This window comes from Leguminivora glycinivorella, chromosome 22, assembly GCF_023078275.1.
Source record: "Leguminivora glycinivorella isolate SPB_JAAS2020 chromosome 22, LegGlyc_1.1, whole genome shotgun sequence".
In the NCBI taxonomy this organism is placed as follows: Eukaryota; Metazoa; Arthropoda; class Insecta; order Lepidoptera; family Tortricidae; genus Leguminivora; species Leguminivora glycinivorella.
In genome coordinates this window covers 10,455,540-10,482,815 of record NC_062992.1, presented here as the reverse complement: position 1 = coordinate 10,482,815, position 27,276 = coordinate 10,455,540, and the positions used below count along the sequence as shown (strand labels likewise).

The 27,276-nt window shown below is 41.5% G+C and overlaps 1 protein-coding gene across 1 annotated transcript in view; it reads left to right on the top strand.

Moving 5' to 3' along the window:
- The window catches only part of LOC125238103 (prolow-density lipoprotein receptor-related protein 1), a 214,214-nt gene that overhangs the window by 86,054 nt on the left and 100,884 nt on the right, over nucleotides 1-27,276 (top strand). Inside the window, exons 41-61 of the mRNA XM_048145391.1 lie at nucleotides 276-449; nucleotides 1,341-1,469; nucleotides 1,938-2,069; nucleotides 3,272-3,400; nucleotides 4,400-4,536; nucleotides 5,592-5,743; nucleotides 6,750-6,849; nucleotides 7,255-7,423; nucleotides 7,799-7,901; nucleotides 8,435-8,565; nucleotides 8,986-9,190; nucleotides 12,382-12,586; nucleotides 13,056-13,242; nucleotides 13,565-13,822; nucleotides 14,880-15,021; nucleotides 16,268-16,479; nucleotides 18,634-18,807; nucleotides 19,409-19,584; nucleotides 20,516-20,738; nucleotides 25,708-25,878; nucleotides 26,953-27,112. Coding sequence (XP_048001348.1) covers nucleotides 276-449; nucleotides 1,341-1,469; nucleotides 1,938-2,069; nucleotides 3,272-3,400; nucleotides 4,400-4,536; nucleotides 5,592-5,743; nucleotides 6,750-6,849; nucleotides 7,255-7,423; nucleotides 7,799-7,901; nucleotides 8,435-8,565; nucleotides 8,986-9,190; nucleotides 12,382-12,586; nucleotides 13,056-13,242; nucleotides 13,565-13,822; nucleotides 14,880-15,021; nucleotides 16,268-16,479; nucleotides 18,634-18,807; nucleotides 19,409-19,584; nucleotides 20,516-20,738; nucleotides 25,708-25,878; nucleotides 26,953-27,112 — 3,469 coding nt within the window. The remainder of the gene's footprint in view (nucleotides 1-275; nucleotides 450-1,340; nucleotides 1,470-1,937; nucleotides 2,070-3,271; nucleotides 3,401-4,399; nucleotides 4,537-5,591; nucleotides 5,744-6,749; nucleotides 6,850-7,254; nucleotides 7,424-7,798; nucleotides 7,902-8,434; nucleotides 8,566-8,985; nucleotides 9,191-12,381; nucleotides 12,587-13,055; nucleotides 13,243-13,564; nucleotides 13,823-14,879; nucleotides 15,022-16,267; nucleotides 16,480-18,633; nucleotides 18,808-19,408; nucleotides 19,585-20,515; nucleotides 20,739-25,707; nucleotides 25,879-26,952; nucleotides 27,113-27,276) is intronic.

The window sequence follows — 27,276 nt, the reverse complement described above, 5'->3', positions numbered from 1 at the left end:
TCTTCAAAATTAGTATTTTCTCAGTGATATTTCTACATCAGTCGCTAACAAAACGCCTTCGGTATTTTATAAAACGCTCTACGTTAGAGCTAGGGTGGCAGTTCTTTTAGACATTATGTTTGTAAACTGTATTATATTAGTCCAGATTTTTACGATTCAGTTTTAAGTATTAAATACAGTTTAAAAAAGTCTAAGCTCATTATTATTCTTAATAAAAGCCATCCACTTTCATTGTTATCGACTGTAACGAAATTATTCCTATTTATTCCCGACAGACAACGTGCTATCCCTCCGCGTATACGACGCCGCAACGCAGAACTACACACAAGGCGCCTGCGCGCTCAGGACGCCAGCGTCATCGTGCGCGCACCTCTGCCTACCTGTGTCGGAAACGCGCAGCCGCTGTGTGTGCGCAGCCGGGTATAATGCTAACGGGACGCAGTGCATACGTAAGTACTTTCTACCTTTTAATACTAATAATATAGGTTACGACACCAGTTTGACATTGTTTTTTAAAAACTTCTTATAAATATTATTCTATTGTGTACAAAGTGTATATTGCATCTTCTGGGCGAGCTCACTCCATCGTAGACCACGTCTTTGCCTTTGGCTAGTCTGTGGCCAAGAGAAATCCCATTTATAATAAAAAAAAATATTATGTATAATTAATATATGATAAATAGACTGATACCTGTATAGTTTTAGAAATAAGTAGAACATTTGCATGAAGTCTTGAGATAGCGGATAAAGGTGGAACAATTGTTAACCTAATTTGAAGACCTGTTACTAACCCTTTTTCTGTAAATAAAACATTGATCAATAATTTAAATTGCAAGTAAACGCTTGAGTTTACTTAAGAGTATAAATTTGAGAATCTTCAACGTAATTCAATCGAAAATCCTGGTCACGGCATCAATTGTAAAAGCATCTTACTTAAGAATATATTTAAGAATCTCGGATTCTGAAGTACACACTCGTCAACGCGTCGCGATTTAACTTTTTTACTCCCGCCCCACGTTATAATGAAGTATACTGTAAAATCAGCGAGGACTTTGTAGTACGATATACTACGAGAATAAATATGTATATATTTATTTGATTGTGACTTGACATTGAAGTTCTTATTAAATTGTCAATCCATACATTAATATTATAAATGGAAAAGTGTGTGTGTCTGTTTGTTTGTCCGTCTTTCACGGCAAAACGGAGCGACGAATTGATGTGATTTTTTAAGTAGAGATAGTTGAATGGATTGACATAGGCTACTTTTTGTCTCTATCTAACCCGAGCGAAGCCGCGGGCAAAAGCTAGTATCTTATAAATGTGTTTTTGTATAACAGCGGAAGATGAAATCTTGGTGTACTCGTTGAGCTGGGAGATCCGAGCGCTATCGCTCACGGCGCCTTCACGGACCGTTCTGCCGCCCATCGCTCAGCCGGCGCTCTGCACCGCGCTAGACTATCGTTCAGGTAAGATTGATCAAAATATATCTAGAAAATTATTGAAAAAATATTTTAGACTTACTAGACCAGGCTCCTTCTTAAATTAACTTTGTTAATTAACTTAGTTTTGAATGATTCGCGGTTATTTTCACTAGACTTATATTGCCCGGGATATAATTATGTATACAATGATTTTCTTTTTGATTTTTGTCGAGCTCCCGATATTTCGGCGCAGTTTTCATCATGATCACGGAAAACACGAATTCAAAAAGGTAATCAGAATCACCGTCTATATCCCGGTCAATATAATATAAGTCTAGTCAAAATTTAACTTTGTTTGGAAGAAGATATTTAAAATGTGACTAATTTGAGTGATCCCGAAAAATATACTACAATAAAATACCGACAGATCATTCTGCAAAAATAAACGGCTTGTAAATAATTCACACACTTCGTATGCTTCAAATATGTTACAATTGCATATTATTTTTATAGATGGTGACTGGATATACTGGGCGGACTCTGAAAGCGGAGCAGTGGCGCGAGCTAGACGCGATGGTACCGGGCGAGCGGCGTTGGTCTCTCAACCTGAACCGCTTGACGCTCAGCCAGTGGACTGGCTGTCTGGTAATACATTATGTTACTATATTGTACTATGACTGGATGACTCGGTGACTGGGCAGTGGCGCGAGCTAGACGCGATGATACCGGACGGGCGGAGTTGATCTCTCAACCTGAACCGTTTGTCGCTCAGCCTGTGGATTGGATGACTCGGTGACTGAGCAGTGGCGCGAGCTAGACGCGATGGTACTAGACAGGAGGCGTTGGTCTCTCAACCTGAACCGCTTGACGCTCAGCCTGTGGACTGGCTGTCTGGTAATAAATTATTTTAACTTCCTGCCTCGCTGTGAAGTTTACACTGCGTCCGTGGTACCTGCAGATCGATACGACCCGCCCGACCCGACCTTCAAGAAAAGAGTGGAGTCTGTAGAGGCCGGCTGGGAACTCGCAACCCCTTCAGTTTTGCATTCCTCTTTTTCAGTTCGTTTGCCTCCTATATCACAACAAAAGTGGCACACCTATTGCTCAAATACATTTTTTTTTTTTTTCGGAACAAATGTGCGAAATTTTAATTTGATATTTGCCAGTCGCTTTTTGGTGAAGGAAAACATAGTGAGGAGACCGGACTAATTTCAATCAGGTCTAGCTACCCTTCGGGTTGGAAGGTCAGATGGAAGTCGCTTTCGTAAAACTAGTGCCTACGCCAAATCTTGGGATTAGTTGTCAAAGCGGACCCCAGGCTCCCATGAGCCTTCCACGGTCGGTGTATGATATTGTAAATAATTGTATGTGTCGTTGTAATATATTTTATTTTATTGTATATTTTTTGTCCATGTTAGTTTATTCGGTGTATTTTATGTATTTTATGCTGTAATGCCGTGTAAACTTATTAAATTAAATAAATAAAATAATGAGCCCCTGTGAATGCCGGGATAACGCAAGGAGGATGATGATGTAGTTGAGTAAAGTTTTTCATTATCGTGGCGACGGCACCAATTTGTCACTTTGTATAATTTCAATCAATCTAAATACCTATTTCTTCTTCTTCTATGTAAGGCTTCATAACGCCTTATGTAGTATCACTGCGACCATTTCTGATATTTTTATTTGTGAGTTTGTTCATCCTAAATCTTCCAATAATTTGTAGACCAGTAAACACTTGTTCAAACCACTATCATTAAAATTTCGATAATGTTTGACAAGGTTCATGTTTAGTTTTTAGTAAGATAGAAGTTACATAATATTTTATAATTTTGTCCTCTATGCAGGCCTCGCTGTAGACTGGGTAGCCGGCAACATCTACTGGTCGGACCCCCGCCGCAACCTCGTGGAAGTCGCCCGAGCAAACGGCGACCACCGCTACGTTCTCATCGACACTGACCCGCTTGCCGTTACAAGTATGTACCTTTACCGTTCATATAACCGCGCACATGCGCCACCGCGCACTTGCGTATGTGTAACAGCTATTTAGAGGAACCACCATATGGTCCATAATTTGACGTATATAGTACTGATAGTTGAACTGAGCTGTGAAGTAAGTGACGTTTGTTACGTAGGTTCCATAAAAAAGGTTTGCGTCTTTTAGGACAAATGGACAAGAACTAAACATACTTCATAACGATTCAAACATAAATGTGCTCCCACACTGGCTGCTATAGCACTGGTCCCACCGCGAGCTAGTGAACTATGAGCTATCGGCTATAAAAACGAACAAAATATAATCGCTCCCAAAATAAAAGAGACACGGCGATGTTTATAGTTATTCGCCCAGCGTTGAGCTATCAATATCGCCGTGTCTCTTTTATTTACGCGGGAGTGTTTATCTTTTGTTCATTTTTATACCCGATAGCTCATAGCTTACTATAACCCTATGACCTACTGGTTTTAATTATACTGACATCAACTATTACTATTCCATTTCTAATTTCATCCATACTAATATTATAAATGGGAAAGTGTGTGTGTGTCTGTTTGTTTGTCCGTCTTTCACGGCCAAACGGAGCGACGAATTGACGTGATTTTTTAAGTGGAGATAGTTGAAGGGATGGAGAGTGACATAGGCTAAATTTTGTCTCTTTCTAACGCGTGCGAAGCCGCGGGCAAAAGCTAGTACATTATAAAGTAAGGAACACTTTTTACCCACTGTAAATTGAATCTAAATCAAAACATCGTTGCTACATCACGCATCACTAATGCTCGCCATAAGCCCCGCGAGTGCGAGCGAGAGGGTCCGATAAAAAGGGTTTATTACCTGGACGCTCAGTTGGTAATGGCTCTACAATAGCTCGCGGTGGGACAAGTAGCATAAATGCCGGCGCGCTGTCTCTGTCACACCATGTATCTATAACAGCCCAGTGTGAGAGCAACATTAAATGAAATGACCTATTTTTCAACAGCATTATCAGTGGATGCGATTCGTGGTTGGCTCTTTCTATCCGGTGGAGGTTGGATCCAGCGCTCCAGGCTCGATGGATCGCAACGCGAGCTCCTCTACAATGGCACTGCTGTTGCCGATATCGCTTTGGACTCTCAGGTACTTGCAACTACTTTTGTGCTTGAAAGTTTTGTATTCAAATTTTGTCAAATGGACTCAAATTAGGACACTACGAACATACATTGTTATATTGTCTGTATGCCACTGTTCTACTTCTAATTACTACCACAGTTCATAGCCATACTGAACTGTAATTAAATGAAATGATAACATTAACAGTAATAATATAAATGTTAACGACTCCCACACTAGGCAGTAGGCCGCCATGATTGTCGCAAGAGTATGTCGCCGCGAGATAGATGACACATCTTTATCTAACTGTATTAATGACATAAGGACGGGTAGTCTATCTCGCCGCGACATACTCTCGCGGCAATCATGTGCTAGCCCTACTGAGCTGAGCTTGTATCGTGGAAGTCGTTAACTTTTATATTATTACCAAAGACAGCGGTTTAAAAAATAAAAGTTACAAAATGCATGCTGACTTAGAACTACGATAATGTTAACTTAAAACTACAAAAACAAGTAAATTGAGTAATGCGATAAAATGAAAGGAATAACCAGGCAGGCAATTATATCGGACCGTCCCTATCGCACTTAAAAATAGTGCGGTAGGGACGGCCTGCTGTTTTTTCATTTATCGCGCGACCATGATTGCCCTACAGGTGTCATAAATGCCAAAATAGTAATAACAATAAAAAAAAAACAGATTGTAATTGATCCCATGTTTAAACGTTCTTTAGTAATTTTATTACTAAGTAGCCAGTCAGCTGATGATTTATGTGCAACTAGAGTCTGGCTAATGAAAGTTGAACCCAGTATTTTTTTAAAACAGCAACTCTGGATGTCATATCATCGATTGTCATCTGTCAGTGTGACTGTCACTTAACGAATTTCGGTAAAAGTTAACAGCGAAATCTATAAATAATAATGAATAACACCATAAAAATAAGTAAAGTAAGTGCTATAAATAAATTAGAAATAATAAAAAAGAAACCATGTTATCAAACCAAGCTCCAATTTTTTTTTAAATTGCCACGTTTTTTCGGGATCAACTTTCATTAGCCAGACTCTAACATCATGATTATTTTTAGAACGAGATGGTATACTGGGCGGACACATTCGACGTCTCCCTCTGGCGTATGCGCTACGACGGGCGCGCACGCGCGTGCGTCGCGCGCGGCGACCCGCTGCGCCACCCCGCCGCCGTGGCCGTGCACGGGGCGCGCCTGTACTGGATAGACACGTGAGATAAAAAAATCTTGTTATCAAAATACATACATACAATCACGCCTGTTTCCCAGAGGGGTAGGCAGAGATCACGGATTTCCATTTACTACGATCCTGACAAACCACTTTCGCTTCACACACTTTCATAACGTTTCTCATACACACTCGTCGGTTTCGAGTACTTCTGACATGGCCTTTTTGCAATATTTCCCCAATTTGAACAAGAAAAATTCGCCTAGGTCTTCCACTTCCAACTGACCCTTCCATTCTTTTTTCATATACTTTCTTCGTTACTCTCCTCTCATCCATCCTCTCTACATGCCCGAACCACCTTAACATACCCATCTCAATCTTTGTCACCACATCTACATCCACTCCACACTTCTCTCTTATCACGCTATTTCTGATCCTATCACTCAACTTCACACCAGCCATGCTTCTCAAGGCTCTCATTTCCACGGCATTCACTTGACTTTGATTGATGTCTTTTCTCCCACACCCAACTTTCACTACCATACATAAGTGTGGGCACTAAAACTCCTCTATGCACCGCCAGGCGTGCTTTTTGCGACACTTTCTGGCTGCCCATAAAAGCGTTTCACCATTGCGTTGCTCCATTCACTCTATTTCCAGCAAAATAGGAATAAAAAAACAATTTTAATTTTTAGTGTTTGGTATCTATTTCAGTTTATAATTTAAATTTTTCCATAATTTTTGTCTAAGCTTTTTGAGAACTGCTCATTAGCCTAAGATATGTTTTTGCTTTTTCCGTACTCGAATCAAAAGTTTTTCATAATCCTGGTCACGGCACCAAATTGTAACCAACCTGGCTTCTAAACGAGTGCATATGTGGGTGCAGCGAACCAATAACTTTAAAGGGACAGTCACGTGGAATGCAGCGAGGAAATTCTGCTAGCATCTACAATACCATGCTATGAGGGGTCAATTTGTATTAATTTATTAATGTATTTTTTAAATACATTTGTAAGAAAACAAATGTTAAACTCCCTGTTTGTTTGCAGCATGTGGAAGCGAGGTTGCATCCTGTCCGCGCCGCTTACTAATATCAGCGATTACGAGGTGCTCCTGGAAAATGCTGGGGACAGTCTTAAGGATCTATTCGTAAGATAATATATTACTTATAATATTAATGCTATTATGTCGTCTTTTCTATATTAAGAAAATATTTTCACAAAAATCAGTTTGTCACTAAACTGGTTAGCTAAGTCTAAAAGGTCCAACTTAAGACTTGTATAGATTGCACTTTTTTAGTTACATTGTGGATTGTTGAGGCTACATACAACAGCACACAAATCAAATATCACAATGATATATCATATGAAACGTGTGTGTACAATGGGCCGTTACGCTGGCATTCCCACTTCTGCCGGCCTAGTCAAGATTATAATCGCTATTACAATGAAACGCTTTGTGTCTCTCTATTACTCGTGTGGAAGACATATTAGTGCGAGTACTTCGACATTAACAGTTAAGTTGCGTTGCTTTTCACCTACAATTTTATTACAGATCTGGTCAAAAGCCTCCCAAACCCTACCATCGCCATCATCCGGACTAGCTATAAACCCTTGTAGTAATAATAACGGAGGTTGCGCGGAACTGTGTCTATGGGACGGCGCCAGCGCGCATTGCGCATGCCCCCACGGCGATGTTGCTGCTGACGGCAAGAACTGTACTCGTAAGTGTTAACTGTCTGTGTATTAAAATGGCGTTTGCCTCCACCAACATTTTAAAACAGGACAATCTGTGAATTTTTTTTTTCAATATTGTTGATTCTAAGTAGACTGTCAATTATTTATGAATGCTGGGGAGAATACAACAACTCGACGAACGATGCCTAACTTGAGATCACAATAACAAAGTTCTCTCACTGCTACTGGTACAAGTAATTATCAAACAAGTATCCTGGTCACGACACCAAATTGTAACAATCCTATGAAACATCCTTCCAACTAGTATGAAACTGCCACTGTAATCACATTTTTTATTTAAAATAAAACATTGCTAATAGTCGAAAAGAAAAATCAGCGTTAACTTTACGTATTTGTTTCAGCGTACCAATCGTTCTTGATGTATTCGCGAGTTACAAAAATTGACAGCATACATTTACAAGATGAAAAGGACTTAAACTCTCCATATCTACCGATTCAAAACAAGTAAGTGTGACTTCAAATTCCGGAGAATAGTTATAACTCAAATATAATTAAAAACTAATCAATACTTTTGGCCCTATATGTTTCTATTAACCCTTTCGCAGACAGTGCTCCGCCTGTCGACGTACTGTCACTGAAAGTACAGGGCATGTCCTTTCTAGGCATATATTTATTTTCTTGTGAGTTTTACTTTTTCTTCCACATGTGGGATTTTTTGTATTTTTTCTACTCAGGATCATGAGCTCTTTCGATTCTGCAGGAGAAAAATAAGTCTGACAATGAAATTTCTCATACAACTTGTTTGATCGTAACTCAGAGGAAGACAAAAAAATGTATGGAAATTTTGGCACATCTTTTGTCTCCTAGTAGAATCGGAAGCTCATGATTCTGAGTAGAAAAAGTGCAAAAATTTCCAGAAATAAAAAAAAGTGAAATTGACAACAAAATGAAAATATGGCCTTCTGCGGCAGTAGTTCGGCTGTCGTCGTATGATGTGTCAGCGAATGGAAAAAATCATGTTTTTTTTTTTTCCCTAGGGACTTGATCAGGATAGCGATTAGCCTGGCTTACTGGTACGACGAACAGCGTCTGTTCTACTCGGATATCCAGCGCGGCGCTATCGGCTCCGTACATTTCAACGGCACGGACCACAAGACGCTTCTTACAAGTAAGTAAAGAGAGAAAAACTTTAAAAAGCGGAGAGGAACACAACTTTTACCCTCTCGTTTGTTTAGTTTACACTACGTTTTTACCATGTCTTGGGCGAATAGAATAGCGGATGCGTTAGTGATAGTCGCAAGTTCTGCAACGAGGTTGGTTCGCGGCACTTGTAGTCAAATGGAGAATAAGGCACAATAATAACACAAAACACGACGTAGCGAAACATACTTTATCAGCTTTCTGGCAGAGTGTGTTTCTCGGATTATGCACCATAGATCGTCTGAAATAGACGCCAAGGTCAAGTACGATATTCGAGTTTTTCGTAGTTGAATTGGTTAAGGGTAAAGTACGGATTTAAATCCAAGGTCGTAAATCTAGGAAACTGATTTGTCAAATTAAGATTTGTAATTAACTAATTATGTTACAGAAATGGGAGCAGTAGAAGGCATGGTATTCGAATCCCGCACCAAGACTCTATACTGGACGTGCAACAGCGCAGCCGTGCGGCGCGTACACATACCCTCGCTCGACGCTCGTGCCGACAACCAGTCGGCCCAGGATCTAGTGCGCACTGTTATACAACTATCGCCAGGGGATAGACCGAGAGGGATAGACGTGGATTCCTGCGAGTCGTAAGTACTATTCTATCCAGCTGGTCTAGCCGAAATGACAATCGTTGAAGCTAGATGCCGATGAGCGATAGATATCGTCGCTTATCAAGAATATTGGCACAACTCAAAATAAATAAATAAATATTGGGGACACCTTACACAGATCAACTTAGCCCCAAACTAAGCAAAGCTTGTACTGTGGGTGCTAAGCGACGATATACATACATAAATAGATAAATACATACTTATATACATAGAAAACATCCATGACTCAGGAACAAATATCTGTGCTCATCACACAAATAAATGCCCTTACCGGGATTCGAACCCAGGACCGCGGAGTAGCAGACAGGGTCACTACCGACTGAACCAGACCGGTCGTCACGCCATTCGAATTTTAACATGAAACGCTATTCGAATTTTAATCGATTCTCGGACCTATTGTGCACTGTTATACAACTATCGCCAGGGAACAGACCGAGAGGGATCGATGTGGATTCCTGCGAGTCGTAAGTACTATTCTATTTAGCTGGTCTAGCCGAAATGACAATCGTTGACGATAGACGTCGATCAACAGGCAGTCTGGCGCTGTCGCGCCAATACGAGAGAGCGAGAGAGATAAGGTTTTAGCCACGTACCCAGTGCTCTGTTTAGCCACTCCTGTAGGCCTAGCACATGATGGCCGCGGGAGTATGTCGCCGCGAGATAGATGACACGTCTTTGTCTAATTGTATTAATGACATAAGGACAGGTAGTCTATCTCGCGGCGACATACTCCCGCGGCCATCATGTGCTAGGCCTGCTGCAATAAGGAGTATAATAGTACATAAGTAAGTAACAATAATAATAAATAAATAATAAATAAATAAATAAATATTATAGGACATTCTTACACAGATTGACTGAGGCCCACGGTAAGCTCAAGAAGGCTTGTGTTGTGGGTACTCAGACAACGATATATATAATATATAAATACTTATATACATAGAAAACATCCATGACTCAGGAACAAATATCTGTGCTCATCACACTAATAAATGCCCTCACCGGGATTCGAACCCGGGACCGCGGCGCAGCAGGCAGGGTCACTACCGACTGCGCCAGACCGGTCGTCAATATAATAATACATGAGTAATAAGTACATCACGCTATCAACAACGAGTTCCAGGAGCTAGTGCGCACTGTTATACAACTATCGCCAGGGGATAGACCGAGGGGGATAGACGTGAATTCCTGCGAGTCGTAAGTTATTATTCTATCCGAAATGACAAACGTTGACGCTAGATGCCGATCGAAGCGCTGTCGCGCCAATACGGAAGAGCGACAGAGATAGCGTTCTGGCTACGTACCCAGTGCTCTGTTTAGCCACTCCTGCAATAAGGAGTCTAGTACATCACGCTATCAACAACCAGTTCCAGGACCTAGTGCGCACTGTTATACAACTATCGCCAGGGGATAGACCGAGGGGGATAGACGTGAATTCCTGCGAGTCGTAAGTCAATTTCAGTTTTTGTCCGCGACTTCGTCTGCGTTAAATCAATTTCCTTCCCAGGGACTCCACTATCTTTAGGATTTTTCAACACCAGACAGACAGACACACTTTCATCGTGTCACACTCGTGGCTAAGGCTTCCCCCTACTTTCTCCCTTGATGTCCAGTTTAACTGGTCCGCTACATTACGTCATAATCCGTCAGGCCGTCCTTTTCGCACTATTAGTAAGTGTACGTTTATCACGCGGCCGTGCTTGCCTGCTTGGTCTATGTCTATTAGTAGTAGTAGTTGTAGTAAAACACTTTATTGTATAGTATGAATTTTCTGAGATGAATTTTTGGGTTGTGCCGTAATCTGTTAAACAAAAGCCTTTGTTTCTATTATTCACAGCGGCTAGCTCCCGTTTCCACAGCACGTGCTAAAGTCTTAGTGTAGTTAAAAAGCAACTATCATGATAGCAATAAGGTTCAAATTTATTAAACAGTTTGCAGTGTGCAGGTAACTTTTTTTGAAGATGACAAAACGTGTTATCTCCGAAAGGGCTTTTTATGGATTTGAACCTTATTGCTATCATGATAGTTGCTTTTTAGGGTTCCGTAGTCAACTAGGAACCCTTATAGTTTCGCCATGTCTGTCTGTCCGTCCGTCCGTCCGTCCGTCCGTCCGTCCGTCCGTCCGTCCGTCCGCGGATAATCTCAGTAACCGTAAGCACTAGAAAGCTAAAATTTGGTACCAATATGTATATCAATCACGCCAACAAAGTGCAAAAATAAAAAATGGAAAAAAATGTTTTATTAGGGTACCCCCCCTACATGTAAAGTGGGGGCTGATATTTTTTTTCATTCCAACCCCAACGTGTGATATATTGTTGGATAGGTATTTAAAAATGAATAAGGGTTTACTGAGATCGTTTTTTGATATTATTAATATTTTCGGAAATAATCGCTCCTAAAGGAAAAAAAGTGCGTCCCCCCCCTCTAACTTTTGAACCATATGTTTAAAAAATATGAAAAAAATCACAAAAGTAGAACTTTATAAAGACTTTCTAGGAAAATTGTTTTGAACTTGATAGGTTCAGTAGTTTTTGAGAAAAATACGGAAAACTACGGAACCCTACACTGAGCGTGGCCCGACACGCTCTTGGCCGGTTTTTTTTAACTACACTGAGACTTTGACACGTGCTGTGGAAACGGGAGCTAAACGCGGCGAATAATAGAAACAAAGGCCTTTGTTTAACAGATTAGGGCAAAAGCGAAAAGTGCATCTCAGAAAATTCATACTATACCTGCCTGCCGGCGTATCATGCTGCCAATTTTATCACTTATCCACGTGGATAAGACATCTGTCACTCTCACACTGACATACTTGCTAAAGCGTGACGGATGCTTTATCCACGTGGATAAGTGATAAGGCATCTGTCACTCTCACACTCACATACTTGCTAAAGCGTGACGGATGCTTTATCCACGTGGATAAGTGATAAAATTGGCAGCATGATACGCCGGCTGGTCTTTGTCTATTCATACCATCTGATGTTATACTTTTGTTTGTCCGATCTTATACGCGACTTACATTTTTTTCTGCAATTTTTTTACAAGGGCTAAGTTCATGTGTTGGTTAGACTTGTCTTAATCAATTAGTTAGTCAGAAAATTAAAGCGACAAAAAATCCTGTACAAAATTAAATTTGTGACAAAACGCTGATTTTGTTATTTTTTCAGACGTTTATACTGGACAAACTGGAACGACACAAACCCTCGCATCCAACGCGCCTACAGCAGCGGACACGAACTCGAGACCATCATCTCGAAAGACATCCTCATGCCCAACGGGCTGGCTATAGAACATTCTACGAGAATGCTATATTGGGCCGATGCGAGACTTGACAAGATTGAAAGGTCGTTGCTAGATGGATCACATAGACATGTAAGTTGCCTAATAACACAATAGATGGCGCTGATAGTCGGCTACATCGCGCTGTTAACATTTTTCTATCAACGCTTCGAAAGCCCATTATCTTTAAAGATTTTCTCTTGCTCAACGGGCTGGCTATAGAACGTTCTACAAGAATGTTATATTGGGCTGATGCAAGATTGCATAAAATTGAAAGGTCTCTATTAGACGTATCACATAGACATGTAAGTTGCTTTATAATACAATAGATGGCGCTGTTCTGGAGGCTACATCGTGCTGTATTTTTTTCTACAGTGGTTATACACACAACGTTATACGACAATAAGTCCACCGTCTCGAAAGACATGGCTGTCTAATAAACGCCTGTGTATCAACCTTAATATGTCATAATTATATTATGACTTTGAAGTTCTGGATTTTGAAGACCAACAGCCAACTGAGAGACTCCAAAACATTTTTCTAATACTTATTTTTATTTCAGATCGTAGTCCGTTCAGGGGCAGAGCACCCATTCGACGTAGCAGCCTGCGATGGCTACGTATACTGGTCCGACTGGGTTGGTCGAGCTATTCTAAGGGCGGACGCAAAAGGCGGTAACACGCGCGCGCTGCGTAAGGACTTACCGAGGCCTATGGGGCTTGTGTGTGTTACTCCTACACATCAAACTTGTAAGTATCTATATAACTTCACAAGAATCATTAGACTATTAAAACGAATGACGTCTTTATACCTTCGTAGGTGATCTAGCACCACTATTTGCGTCCGATCATCCTAGTAGCATGACTCGCGTGCAAGAACATAAGCTGCCATTGCGGCTATATGTTGCATTAACGACGCCAAGTGCTGCGCCTACTACGGAATTTATAACCATTTTAAACTAAAATTACTCGGTTTTATAGAATGATATTTTTACCGTCGTACATAAATTCAAGATCACATTAAATTTTATTTAGTATTTTCATGTTTTAATCTAGATATTACCTCTCCCAGGTTCCCCAGACCCCTGCGCGATCCTCAACGGCGGCTGCGCAGAACTCTGCACCCTCTCCGCCGAAGGCGTCGTCTGCGCCTGCCGCCCCGGCCGGGAACTGAACCCCGACCGCAGCTCCTGCCGCCCCACCGCTACTCACTGCGAAGACGGCCAGTTCGCCTGCGCTGAGGGTCTCTGTATACCTGAGGAACTAGTCTGTGATGGAGTTAATAATTGTGGCTCGAGGGACGCTAGCGATGAAGATCTTTACTACTGCAGTAAGTGACATTTTTCATAAAAGAACACAGTTTTATGTAACTTACATTCAATAGGCATCATGTAGTTTAATACACACACTCAAAAGACACTTAACATTAACACAAACTCAATTCTACTCATACAATCTGAAATAACTCGTTAGCGTGATGTAGTAACGCACAGCGCCATCTACCGGTAAGCGTAGACACTATTTAGTATTAGGCTAGGAATCGAACCAGGGTCGTAGCTCCTGCCGTCCCAGCGCTACTCACTAAGACGGCCAGTTCGCCTGCGCTGTCTCTGTATACCTGAGGAACTTGTCTGTGATGGAATTAACAATTGTGGATCGAGAGACGCTAGCGATGAAGATCTTTACTACTGCAGTAAGTGACATTTTTCATAAAAATACTGTTTTATGTAACTTACATTCAATAGGCATCATGTAGTTTAATACACACACTAAAGACACTTAACATTAACACAAACTCAATTCTACTCATACAATCTGAAATAACTTGTTAGCGTGATGAAGTAACGCACAGCGCCATCTACCGGTAAGCGTAGACACTATTTAGTATTAGGCTGGGAATCGAACCAGGGTCGTAGCTCCTGCCGCCCCACTGTGATGGAGTTAACAATTGTGGCTCGAGGGACGCTAGCGATGAAGATCTTTACTATTGTAGTAAGTGGCCATTTTACACCTAAAAACCTGTACTGTGAACCCTAAACTCAAAAACGCTCACAGTACTATCCTATGGGGGAACAAACATGAACTGTAGACTTGGCAACAATGTACCCTACTTATTTATGCTTCTATTCAGACCAGAAACATGGTGGAAGAACATCCAACGCGCACTCTCTACATACTTAGGGCCAGTTGCATCAACCACATTTGACAGACACATCATCGTCACGCAGCAGTCTATGGAACTTCCCATACAATATAATTTAACAAACGCTTTAACGGTGACAGACGGTTTGATGCAACCGGCCCTCAAACAAACGTCCAGTGAAAAAGCTATCTCTGGCGCAACATCTGTCTTCATAGTTTTTCTATAAGTAATTTTTTTGTCGCAGCTTCTCGGGTATGTCCCGCCGACATGACACCGTGCGGCGCCGGCGGACGCTGTATACGTACGTCGTCTCTGTGTGACGGGTTTGACGATTGTGATGATGGATCAGACGAGCGCTCCTGCGAATGTCCTGCCCAGCAATATAGGTGAGTACTTTTAAATACTTACAACAATTTGCAGGTATATAATGGTATATTCGACGACCGGTCTGGCTCAGTCGGTAGTGACCCTGCCTGCTAAGCCGCGATCCTGGGTTCGAATCCCGGTAAGGGCATTTATTTGTGTGATGAGCACAGATATTTGTTCTTGAGTCATGAATGTTTTCTATCTATAAAAGTATGTATATTGTTTGTATTGCTGTATTTTATCAAGGTGTGTATTGTATTGTATATTGACGCTTAGCACCCATAGTACAAGCATTGTTTGGAGCTAAGTTGATCTGTGTGAGGTGTCTCCAATATTTATTTATTTATTTAATTAATTGAGATGAGCTGTTCAACCTCGCCAAAGATAGGTAGAAATATGTGGAGCTGACTGCCAACCTTTACTAATTGGAAAGGCACTTGAAGAAGAAGGGTATATTACGAATATTACGATCTTTGTAGCTAATTTAATCCTGGGCAAAATTGCTTTCGTATGTCCAAATGTTCTCCTATGTAATTTGTACTGTAATCATGTTGTGAAATAAATATATCTAATCTAATCTATGTACCTAAGTGGTAATTTTCAATTGATTTTGAAGACATTATTAAATTACAAAAATCCATCATCATCATCCTCCATGCGTTATACCGGCATTTGCCACGGCTCATGGGAGCCTGGGGTCCGCTTTGACAACTAATCCAATTCCAAATTACAAAATTCCATGACAAATAAAACAGATATGCAGGCAATTATGGTCGCGCGATAAATGTGCAATGTTTTATCATTTATCACGCGAGCATACTTGCCTGCCTGTATTCAGATTTTTTCCGTCAGCGTTTGCAAAGTCTACATCACACACGGCCACTAGTAATACCAAATAGGATTGAGTATTATAGAGAGTTACTGTCAAAGTAAAATGTGTAATCACAGTGCATAGACTGACTTCTCACGACACAGGCTTAAAACTTTTGAACCTTAGTTTTGACAGTTTGGCCCATATTCTTAGCTTGATATGTGTTAAAATGTCAAATATTTTTATTGGCATTAAGTCCGCCATTTGTACTTTTTTTCAATTGTGCAATAAAGTTTAAATAAATAAATTAGCGCCATCTAGCCGAGCGTTCCCCAAAGGTGTAACGCCATCTTGGCCACCATACCTTTTTCATTATGGTTTTGAGGTACGTTTTTTTCTTAGACTGTATCCGTTTATACGGTCTTTGGTAATACCTACATGTACTATATACACAGATGCGGCGACGGCATGTGCATCCCGGTGTCGTCCCGCTGCGACGGGCTCGTGGACTGCACGGACGGCTCCGACGAGGCGGGCTGCCCGCGCGCGGCGTGCGACGCGCTCGGGCCGGGCGCGGAGCCCTGCGGCGGCGGCGGCTGCTTCCTGCCCGAGTGGCGCTGCGACGGCGCGCACGACTGCCCCGACGGCAAGGACGAGGAGGGCTGCGGTACGACTCAGTGTACTGACTACTTGGTGTACATAATACCTACCCTATTTTCGCTGTGATAGCCTTGTAGACTGCTCAGACGGGAAGGATAAGGATAGCTGGGGTAAGACACTGTTACAGGGTTTAAGCGTAGTACAAGTTGTGTGTGTGTGGATTGAGTGAGCACCTTCCGAAAATAAAAAAAAATATGCTGATCATTTAGTAAAAGTTCTAAAACAATTGTAAAACGAATCTCTGAATTTGTAAAAAGATAAATCAAAAGATACAGCCATTAACATGTGCTCACTCAGTTCTCACAAACTACCAACGAAAACAGTGAATATATTCATTTAACATATAATATTTATATACTAACATTTAGTAAAAAATAGGCCAACCTACCTCTATAAATATTAGATCACCTAGTGACGTATTAAATTTTTTACAAATAGTTTCTTATGCTCACTCAATCCACACACTTTTGAAAAGTCAATTTTGATGAAAAACATAAGATTTAGACCGCTATTATATGTGTATAGTTTAGTAAAAGTGAAATGGGAATTTGTAAAATACAAAACGAACCACTAACGTGTCAGGTTTTTTTATAATAAATTTTTGTAAGTGCTCACTCAGTCCACACGTTTTGAGAAAGTTAAAAATGTAAATATCTTACGATTTGTAGCACCTAAGACACTCGAAAGTACTTCAACATTTAGTAAAAATTTTTACTAAATATCCACCATCTAATATTTTATATTCGTTGTCTGGTTTTAAAGATATTCAGACATAACTTTTCTCATACAAATGTATCAAGTAGGGTGACTACACTATGTCGGCTTCTGATTTTCCCCACCTTCCCATTGTCATATTGAGATTGGGGAGTTTCGTTCGTTCAATTTTGATAATATTAAACTAATACCATATTAATTATCCATCTGCAAACTGTTTTTAGGTTATGTTCTTGGCCTAGTGATGATGTGTATTGTGTAATTTTTATCGACGTCAGGATAATAACCATATCGACATGCATGCATTAAAAAGGACATGAATGATAATTGGTAAGAAACAAAGAATATAATACTTCACTAGTAAGAAACCAGAACCTGGTAATCTAATCGCGCTAACAGATGAGCGTACCGGATTTGTAAGTGGGAGCGAGAAATAGTTATTCTTTTCTCGCTCCCACTTACAAATCCGGTAAACTATTATCAAAATTGAACGAAACTCCCCAATCTCAATATGACAATGGGAAGGTGGGGAAAATCAGGAGCCGACATAGTGTGGTCACCCTACTTGATACATTTGTATGAGAAAAGTTATGTCTGAATATCTTTAAAACCAGACAACGAATATAAAATATTAGATGGTGGATATTTAGTAAAAATTTTTACTAAATGTTGAAGTACTTTCGAGTGTCTTAGGTGCTACAAATCGTAAGATATTTACATTTTTAACTTTCTCAAAACGTGTGGACTGAGTGAGCACTTACAAAAATTTATTATAAAAAAACCTGACACGTTAGTGGTTCGTTTTGTATTTTACAAATTCCCATTTCACTTTTACTAAACTATACACATATAATAGCGGTCTAAATCTTATGTTTTTCATCAAAATTCGACTTTTCAAAAGTGTGTGGATTGAGTGAGCATAAGAAACTATTTGTAAAAAATTTAATACGTCACTAGGTGATCTAATATTTATAGAGGTAGGTTGGCCTATTTTTTACTAAATGTTAGTATATAAATATTATATGTTAAATGAATATATTCACTGTTTTCGTTGGTAGTTTGTGAGAACTGAGTGAGCACATGTTAATGGCTGTATCTTTTGATTTATCTTTTTACAAATTCAGAGATTCGTTTTACAATTGTTTTAGAACTTTTACTAAATGATCAGCATATTTTTTTTAATTTTCGGAAGGTGCTCACTCAATCCACACACACACGTACAAGTTCGTATCAAGGCACCTAGTCCAGCTTCGGCGTGTAAAATAGTGGTTATCAGAAAGGAATTAGCGGGGTCGCGGTAACGCTCCCTGTATCGCAAAGAATTGCGTTACAGGGAGCGTGGAGTAACGAGAGTCATCGTGCGAGATGCCCATATATTTATGACATATACCGCTGTGTAATATTTATGACATTTTTCCACGATTTGATAACATTTCCAATTTTTCAGATACCGAACAGGACAGTACTACCCGTAGCTCCATTCACTCCCTCGCGCCATGCGACGGAGACCAGTTCACCTGCGGTAGCCCGGAGCGTGGCGACATCGAGTGTATACCTGTAACATGGCGGTGTGACGGCGTGGTCGACTGTTCTGACGGCTCTGACGAGACTCTACAGTGCGGTAAGACACTCGACACACAAGACTAGCCTCATGTGAGGTGGACTAGTTCACCTGCGGCCCTGAACGTGGCGACGAGTGTATACCTGTAACATGGCGGTGTGACGGCGTCGTCAACTGTTCTGACGGCTCTGACGAGACTCTACAGTGCGGTGAGACACCCTCAGCCTCATGTGCGGAACGTGGCGACATCGAGTGTATACCTCTAGCGTGGTGATGTGACCTATAAGTTAAACGATTTGACGTGTTCAAGACATTGAAATAACTTAAAAAATACAACATTTCCCATAATTATGTTTAAATCGGGCCTTAATCGCGTATGACTACACATTATACAGACCTCCAACGTTTCAGGGCGTTGGCCCCGTGGTCTCGGAGAAGACTGGCTTGAAACGAAATCAACACCTTCTGACAGCCGCGCGAGTTTTTCGAACTACCCGCACTTGGTTTTGATTATCAACTTGAACTGTTTGCGATTAAATCCCGATTTCAAAATAATTATGTGTAATAATCGTGAAAGTTCAAAATTATTATTTTTCAGTTTCATGTAATTTTTAATGGATTTTTTTTATGTAATCTTTAACTGTTTTTTTTTTTGTTTTAGGTCACAGGAACACAACGAAATGCACAGCCGATCAGTTTTCGTGCGGTGATAAATGTCTGCCGCTGAGCGCTCGCTGCGACGGCACCACAGATTGCCCGCGCGGGGAAGATGAAATTGATTGTTCCTGCGCGCCTACTGCCTTCCGCTGTGCCAGCGATAAGATCTGCCTGCACGAGGTAAGTTACTGGTAGTCATTCTTCCACTTATCTCAATTTACTACACAACCAAGTGCTAAGGTCTCAAGACCAAAACGAACTGCTAAGTTTGCTCGAGAAAAGTGATAACGCTAATAAGATTATGTATTAGGGCCTTATCACACTTGCGATTTACAAGCTAGGCGAGAGCAAAGCGAGCGCGCAGCGAGTTCGTCGCGAGCCCGTAACTAATTCGCAGCGAGTGCGTCGCGAATTCGCCACGAGTGCGTAACGAATACGCTGCGTATTCGCTGAAAGTGATCTGCGTCTTAGACAGTCACTTACATAATGGATTCCGACGACGAAACACTTCTGTTAGCTTTATTGCTTCGAAGAAGTAAGAAACGAAAACTAAAGCAGAAACGGCGTGTTTGGGAGGATCCATTTTTAAGTAATCGACTGCAAGAGAGCGACTATTATGTGCTGTTTTGTGAACGAATCAAAATTTTTTTAAATTTAATAAATGCCTCGATATCGATTCCAACAGTGTTTGATTGTTCCGCCATTATTGTTACTGTCCGCTCACACTCGTAGATAATAAACTACTAAAAATGATAGGATTAAACTAAAGTGGGTAGAAATGAATTTTGCTGACGAAGGTACAGCATATCTAGACGCGGCGAACTCGCTACGAAATCATTGCGCGCTCGCGGCGTGCTATATGTCATGCTACATGCGTATATGTCATGCTATTTCAATCAAACTCAGTACTTTTGGTATTGACTGACTGAAATAGCATGATAATTCGTGCGCTTCCGTGAAAACGATGATTTAGTTTTTTTCGTTCTGAATTAGTTGGGAGTGTTCTTAGCCATTTTTCATTGAAATCGGTCCACTGTGTCGGGAGTTTTTTCAAAATTTTAATTTTTAGATTTATGAGTTAGTGTATTGCTTAACATATCTTTACCTCCAGGGCTTATACTGCGACGGCGATGTCGACTGCTCCGACGGGTCAGACGAGCCGCCCGGCTGCAGCCGCACCACCACCCCCGCGCCGCCCTCTCCCTGCACCGAGCCCGGCGCGCTCTACTGCTCGGGACGCTGTCTGCCCGCTGAGCTGGTGTGTGATGGAAGAGACCACTGTGTGGACGGCGGGGGCGGCGGCGCCGGGAGCGATGAGGACCCCTTCATGTGCTGTGAGTATCTATAGTGTAGACAGCTGTATTGTTCAGACCCTTTAGCACAACTTGCCTTGTCGCGCGCGAGTCCATACATCAAGCGCGACTTCAAGTATGGACTCGCGCGCGACAAGTCAAGTTGTGCTAGAGGGTCAGGTGTACCCATCATGACCCTACTCTTCTCGTACTATTTGTTTGAAAATATACACTTCTATTTTTAACCCCCGACGCAAAAACGACGAGGTGTTGTAAGTTTTTTAATAATAATAATAATAATAATAATCATTTATTTCAGACCAGGTCCATATACATTTAAAATATACAAAAAATTCACAAAATTTACAAAACAAAACATGTGTTAGTAATTAGTAATAAATAATTATAGCAGCTATGGTTAGTAGATATAAAACAGGACAGGACATAACATAAAAGACACATTTATGTACAGTATATAGGCTTGCCTGTCAGTACATGAATCATATGGCAATGATTGATGTACTGACAGTCAAACCTTGACGCAAATACCCTCAGGAGGCCGCTAGAGCTGTCCCGCACCCTACGCGCCAGGGATGTGCACCGCTTCCGCATCGTGGTGTAGAAACAGTCTACTCTAGCATTGGCAAACATACCTGATGCACTGCAGTAGCGGGGCAGTCCCATCAGCATCCTGAAGGCATTGTTGTACTGTACACGGAGGGCGTTGTACTGTTTCTGGGTATAGGAGATCCACAGGCTGCTCGTGTAGAAAGTTGTACAGAAGGCTCTAAAGAGAGTTAACTTAACTTCAGCGGAGCAACGAGCAAACCTGCGGGCCACCATGTTTGCCCTAACAGACAACGCCCTTCGCTCTCGCTCAATATCAGCATCGTCCTTCAAGTCAGAGGTAATCACATGGCCAAGGTATTTAAAAGATTCTACCCTATTCAATGGAGTACCATACAAACGTATAGGAGGAACAGGAGGCAGGTCTTTACCTCTGACCTGAAAGACCATGCATTCGCTTTTTTTAACATTGTAGACGAGGCCGTGACTACGAGCAAATTGCTCACAGATGCCAAGCAACCGCCTCAGGCCACACGGAGAGGCACTCAACAGCACCATGTCGTCAGCGTAGCTTAAGTTGTTGAAACATACGTCGTCTATATGGCAGCCGACATGAGTGCTGCTGAGCTCCTCTATTAATGCATTTACATACAGGTTGAAGAGCTTGGGTGAGGAAATACCCCCTGCCTCACCCCGCACTCCAACCTGTATGGATCTGAGTATGCGTTTGACCATCTCACCACGTTGACCTGGTTAACATACCAGAATTTAAAAATGTGGTAAAGTTCAGCAGGCATATTGATGCTTTTTAACTTTTGCCATAATATATCATAATTAACCACGTCAAACGCTTTAGAGAGGTCAAGAAAACAAGCATACACAGCCGTGTTTCGATCCGTATAATACCTGACAGTCTGCTTCAAGCACAATATTGCCGTTTCGGTTGACAGCCCCGGCCTGAAACCGAATTGGTTGTGATGAAGAACCAGGTATTTGTCAAGCTGAGTGCTAAGCAGACTGTCAAGTACCTTAGCAATCACCGTTGCTAAAGAAATTGGCCTGTAATTGGTCTTATCGCTAATATCGCCACCTTTATTTTTAACTATTGGCACAACTACAGTTTTCATGAGTGCATCCGGCAAGTAAGAATGGCTGATGCAGAGATTAAATAATAAGGCCAGTATTCTAGGAAGGTGTGAGCCAGCATGTCTAAGGTGTTCTATGCTAAGACCGTCGTGTCCAGGAGATTTTCCTCGAGCCATTGAGTTAATTACTGCATGAACGTCGCTGGCATCAAATTTAGCTTTAACTTCCTGTCCACGCGGCCATTCATCACCTTTTGTCGGCGATGCCACCAAAGGCGATGTTACGGTGAAATGAGACTTAAATATACTAGCAATACTGATATGATCGCTAACGCCATTTATACTTGCCGGAAGACTCGGCTTGCCATTTAGCCTCTTAGTTGATTTCCAAAAGCTACGAAAATCTTTATTTCTATGATGACTTGCCAATATGTCCATTTTAATTTGTTCGCTATGGTTTTGACACCACTTCAGGCGCTCTTTAAAAACATTACGACTATTTCGCATGTCATCATAGACATGTCCGGCTTTAGGTTTTCCATGCCATACCCATAACTTAAATTTATCTCTAGCCTCCAAGTGCACCGCGCGGACATGTTTGTTCCACCCAATCACTGTTGGTTTCTTTTTAAAGACACGTTTCAAAGTATAACTACTAGTGGCCGCGTCACTTAAGACCTTTATTATATTTACATACATTTCATCTATAAGGTTTTTATGCCTGTCATTATCACAACAACGGTCACAACAAATTTCGAAATCATTTGAGTAATCAATTTGGCTAAGCCTGTCATCACAAATTTTATTGTACATATCTACTTGTTCGGGTTTTCTTTCCCCCCAAATAACCTTATTAGTGACAGATTTTAATTCGTAAAATAACTCTGAACCAATATTACCAACGTTACATTTAACACATAGAGGATAGTGGTCTGACCATATTACATCATATATAAAGCTAACATTTAAAATTGTTTTTGTAGCAAATTCCGTTGTCAGAATGTGATCTAGCCAGCGCTTAGACCCATTAGCCTCACTGATAAAACTGTAGGTATTTGATCCTAATCCTAACTTATCTATGTCAGCACAGGTCCACTTTTGTTCAGAACAAAACATCATCATTTCATTATAAAATAATTCGTCCGGGTGAGCGTTAAAGTCTCCTAGTATGTACGCCGAACGGACATCCTCATTAATAATAGTAGCACTCACCAGACTAAGACAATCCGTAAATTCCACTAAATTCACCATTTTATCCGTAGGCATGTAAACACTGAACACAAGTATGGACTCACTAGGTAGGTTAATTTTTATGGCACTTACGCGCGCGTTATCACACTGTACGATAGAAACATTGGGGAACGCACTCTTATTCCACAGTAGCGCAACTCCTCCATAAGGTCTACCATGAAGAATGCCGGCCGAAGTGTCAATCGCTGAGGTTCCAGTATATCCAAATCTTGTGTCTATTTCAGCCAAGTATTGTATATCGTCAGGCCGTAACCATGTTTCTTGCAAGGCGATGACAGATGAAGACTGGCATAATTGTCTTATCGTATCAACTGACCGCTTTACGTTCTTGCAGTTAAAACTAACTAACTGTATAACTGCACTGTCATTATCACATTGTTGGTTATATGTTTTTTCCATTTCGAATGTTATTTTGTGAGCCGTCAACAGATAACTTTCTGCTCGTAGTGCCTTGTTTAAAGTGCACAAATCGTTTAAATATTATACCCTGCGGCCATATGTTAGCATTCAGGAACAGTGACTCCTTGCTTTCCGATATAAAAAACTTGAATGCATTATGGGACGTTCTTCTAATATTTAGTTTTTCTAGCGTTATGATTTCCTGTGTTTTGTCCTTGACATAGTTTATAATATCGGACTCAAGGCAATCTTTGTTTACATTCGAGATAAAAATTGGTATTTTTCTCTCGGCTGCCCTAAACTTAGCACTGTTTTCCGCATCGCATGCTAAACCTCGTTTTCCGGCATATCGGTAATTTGGTTTATTACGCTTATATGTTTTTACAATCCAGTCCCCACTTTCACTATTATTGTCGAGGTCGCGCGGGTGGCTGTTGTTTTCGGCCGCTACGGTGCGGGTAGTCGTACAATCATTTTCCGCTGGAGTACATGGCACCACGATCTCTGTCTGAGGCGGATGACTCACCTCAACGGATAATAACGGATTCGAAATTGCAATTTCGTTATTATTGGGGCATTTATTTATTTCAATATTCTTAATTGGAGATTGTTTCTTTTCTCTCAAGGATATCTGACGACTACTTATGCTCTTATCATTACTTAGCGGTATAGTAGGCGACACTTGAGACATAAGCGAGTTTTCTTTGGAGTTTGTGGAACAATGGGATAGCCCAACTGGACCACTGTCGTACATCCACGCTCCCCGTCTCGCATTCACATTGCTGAACGGAGATTGCGATATTGGCGGTATTGACGCACATTTAACGTTATTTAACTCGAAACGTAGGTCCTCAAGTTGGCTCATTGTAGCATAAGACGATTTTACTAGTGCAATGTCATTTTGTACCTTAGCGAGGTCTTTTAACAGCTTGGTACAATCTAAATGATCGACCGTTATCGGTGGTAAGTTCTCGAGTTTACGGGCAACAAACACGGGCACTTTATCTATTTCAATAGATCGCAATAATCCCACAATGTCCTCCAAGTCTCGAACTTCCTTGCCACTGTTTTTTCGCGATATTTTACGTTGATCAGTCGACACAGATTCAAACAATAAACATTTCGACTTTTTAATTTCTTCGCTGGAAAACGACGTTTTACACAAGCGCACTAAGGTGTCGTCATCTATTACCGACAGTTTATTCTGTATATAGCACAACAGTTCATCAATAACGATGTTACACGCGTTACACTTAAGCACATTCGTCATTTTTGCGAATTTCGTCTCGAACAAGGCGATTAAATATTAACCATAGCGCACACAACCGGTACCGATCGCTGCGCGCGCGTCACTGACGTTTTACGTGTCTGTCTGTCTGTCTGTCTGTGTCTGTCTGTGGCATCGTAGCTCCCGAACGGATGAACCGATTTGGATATAGTTTTTTTTGTCTGAAAGCTCAGTTATTCGGGAGTGTTCTTAGCCATGTTTCATAAAAATCGGTCTACTATGTCGCGGTCGGGGGTTTTTTTTTTTCAAAATTTTAATTTTGTCGTTATAATATTTATTTTTTGTGCCAATCGACTCCAATCTTATCCTGTATAGTTAGTTACCAAACTTACGACAATGTGCTAAAAATCCACTAAAAAATATCTTTTTGCATGCTACTATGGAGAAAACGTGAATTTTTATTCCCCAATTTTTGTTTCAGCATCATACTCCCGCGCAACAGCCTCGGACGCAGCGTTAGGGGTCGCTTCGACCTCGCGCTCCGCCTGCGCGGCCGGCGAGTGGCAGTGCGCCAACCGCGCGTGCGTGCCGCGCGCCGCGCTATGCGACGGACAGGACCATTGTGGCGACTTTAGCGATGAGAGGAGATGCAGTAAGTGTCGTAGGATAGTGTTAGAGATCGATTCGAACTCCTATTCCACCTATAAGTAGCGCTCTGTGAGAAACTGGTGAACAGTATCACTATAGGAATTTTAGCAATGAGAGATAGAGCATAGCGAGATCGCTTTCACTCACGCTTTGTGTGATAAGCGTTCTGCGATGGACAGGATCATTTAAATAAATATAAATAAATATTGGGGACACCTTACACAAATCAACTTAGCCCCAAACTAAGCAAAGCTTGCTATGGCTGCTAAGCGACGATATACATACCTAAATAGATAAATACATACTTATATACATAGAAAACATCCATGACTCAGGAACAAAGATCTGTGCTCATCACACAAACAAATGCCCTTACCGGGATTCGAACCCAGGACCGTGGCTTAGCAGGCAGGGTCACTACCGACTGAGCCAGACCGATCGTCAAATTGTGGGGACTTTAGGGATCAGAGGAGATGCAGTGAGTATTGGAGGATAGTGACCCCTGTCTCACCTATACATCGCGCTTTCTGATGTAATGACGGACCTCACTATAGGAACTTTTTTTAGCAATGAGAGATGTAGAATAGTGTCAAGGGTCGCTTCGACCTCGCGCTCCACGTGCGGCCGGCGAGTGGCAGTGCGTCGCGCTCTGCGACGGTCAGGACAATTGTGGCGACTTTAGCGATGAGAGGAGATGCAGTGAGTATAGCGTTAGGGGTCTCTCCAATCTCCTATCGACGAGTTATATGCGTGCCGAGCTCTGCGACGTATAGGGGCGTTGTGGGTACTTTAGCGCGCAGAGAGTATTGTTAGGGGTCGTTTCGATCTCTTATATTATATGAGTTTGAGTTCCATTCCACTTCAATTGGTTTTTGGTTCGAAGAGGTAAGAATTCGTCCGAGTTTAATTTCAATCAAACAATGACGCACGTTTAGAAATTATTTAACTGTAGAGACTACAATGAGACGAGATGCCGTGATACACTCACGATTCACGATTTAGACAAACTTTAAACATTTTCGTCAATTTTTCAATTAAATTAGTTCATTTGAATAGTGACCTTAACCTCTGTTTATAGACATCAACGAATGCTCGATCCGCAACGGCGGCTGCTCTCAGAACTGCACCGACCTGCCCGTCGGCTACGCGTGCTGGTGCCGCGCCGGCTACCGCCGCGCCGGCCCGCAGTGCCGCGACGTCGACGAGTGCGCCGAGCAGGCCTGCGAGCACGCCTGCAGGTACATGCGCTCCTAGTACATGAGACCGCCTAAGATGCTCAAAAATACCTAAAGACGCTTTTCAAATGTATGCAGATATATCTGATGGCAACTTTACCATCAAAAAGGACGCTTTTTACGCAGAAAGCAGTAAATAATAAAGCCAAACCTGTCCCCATTTTAAA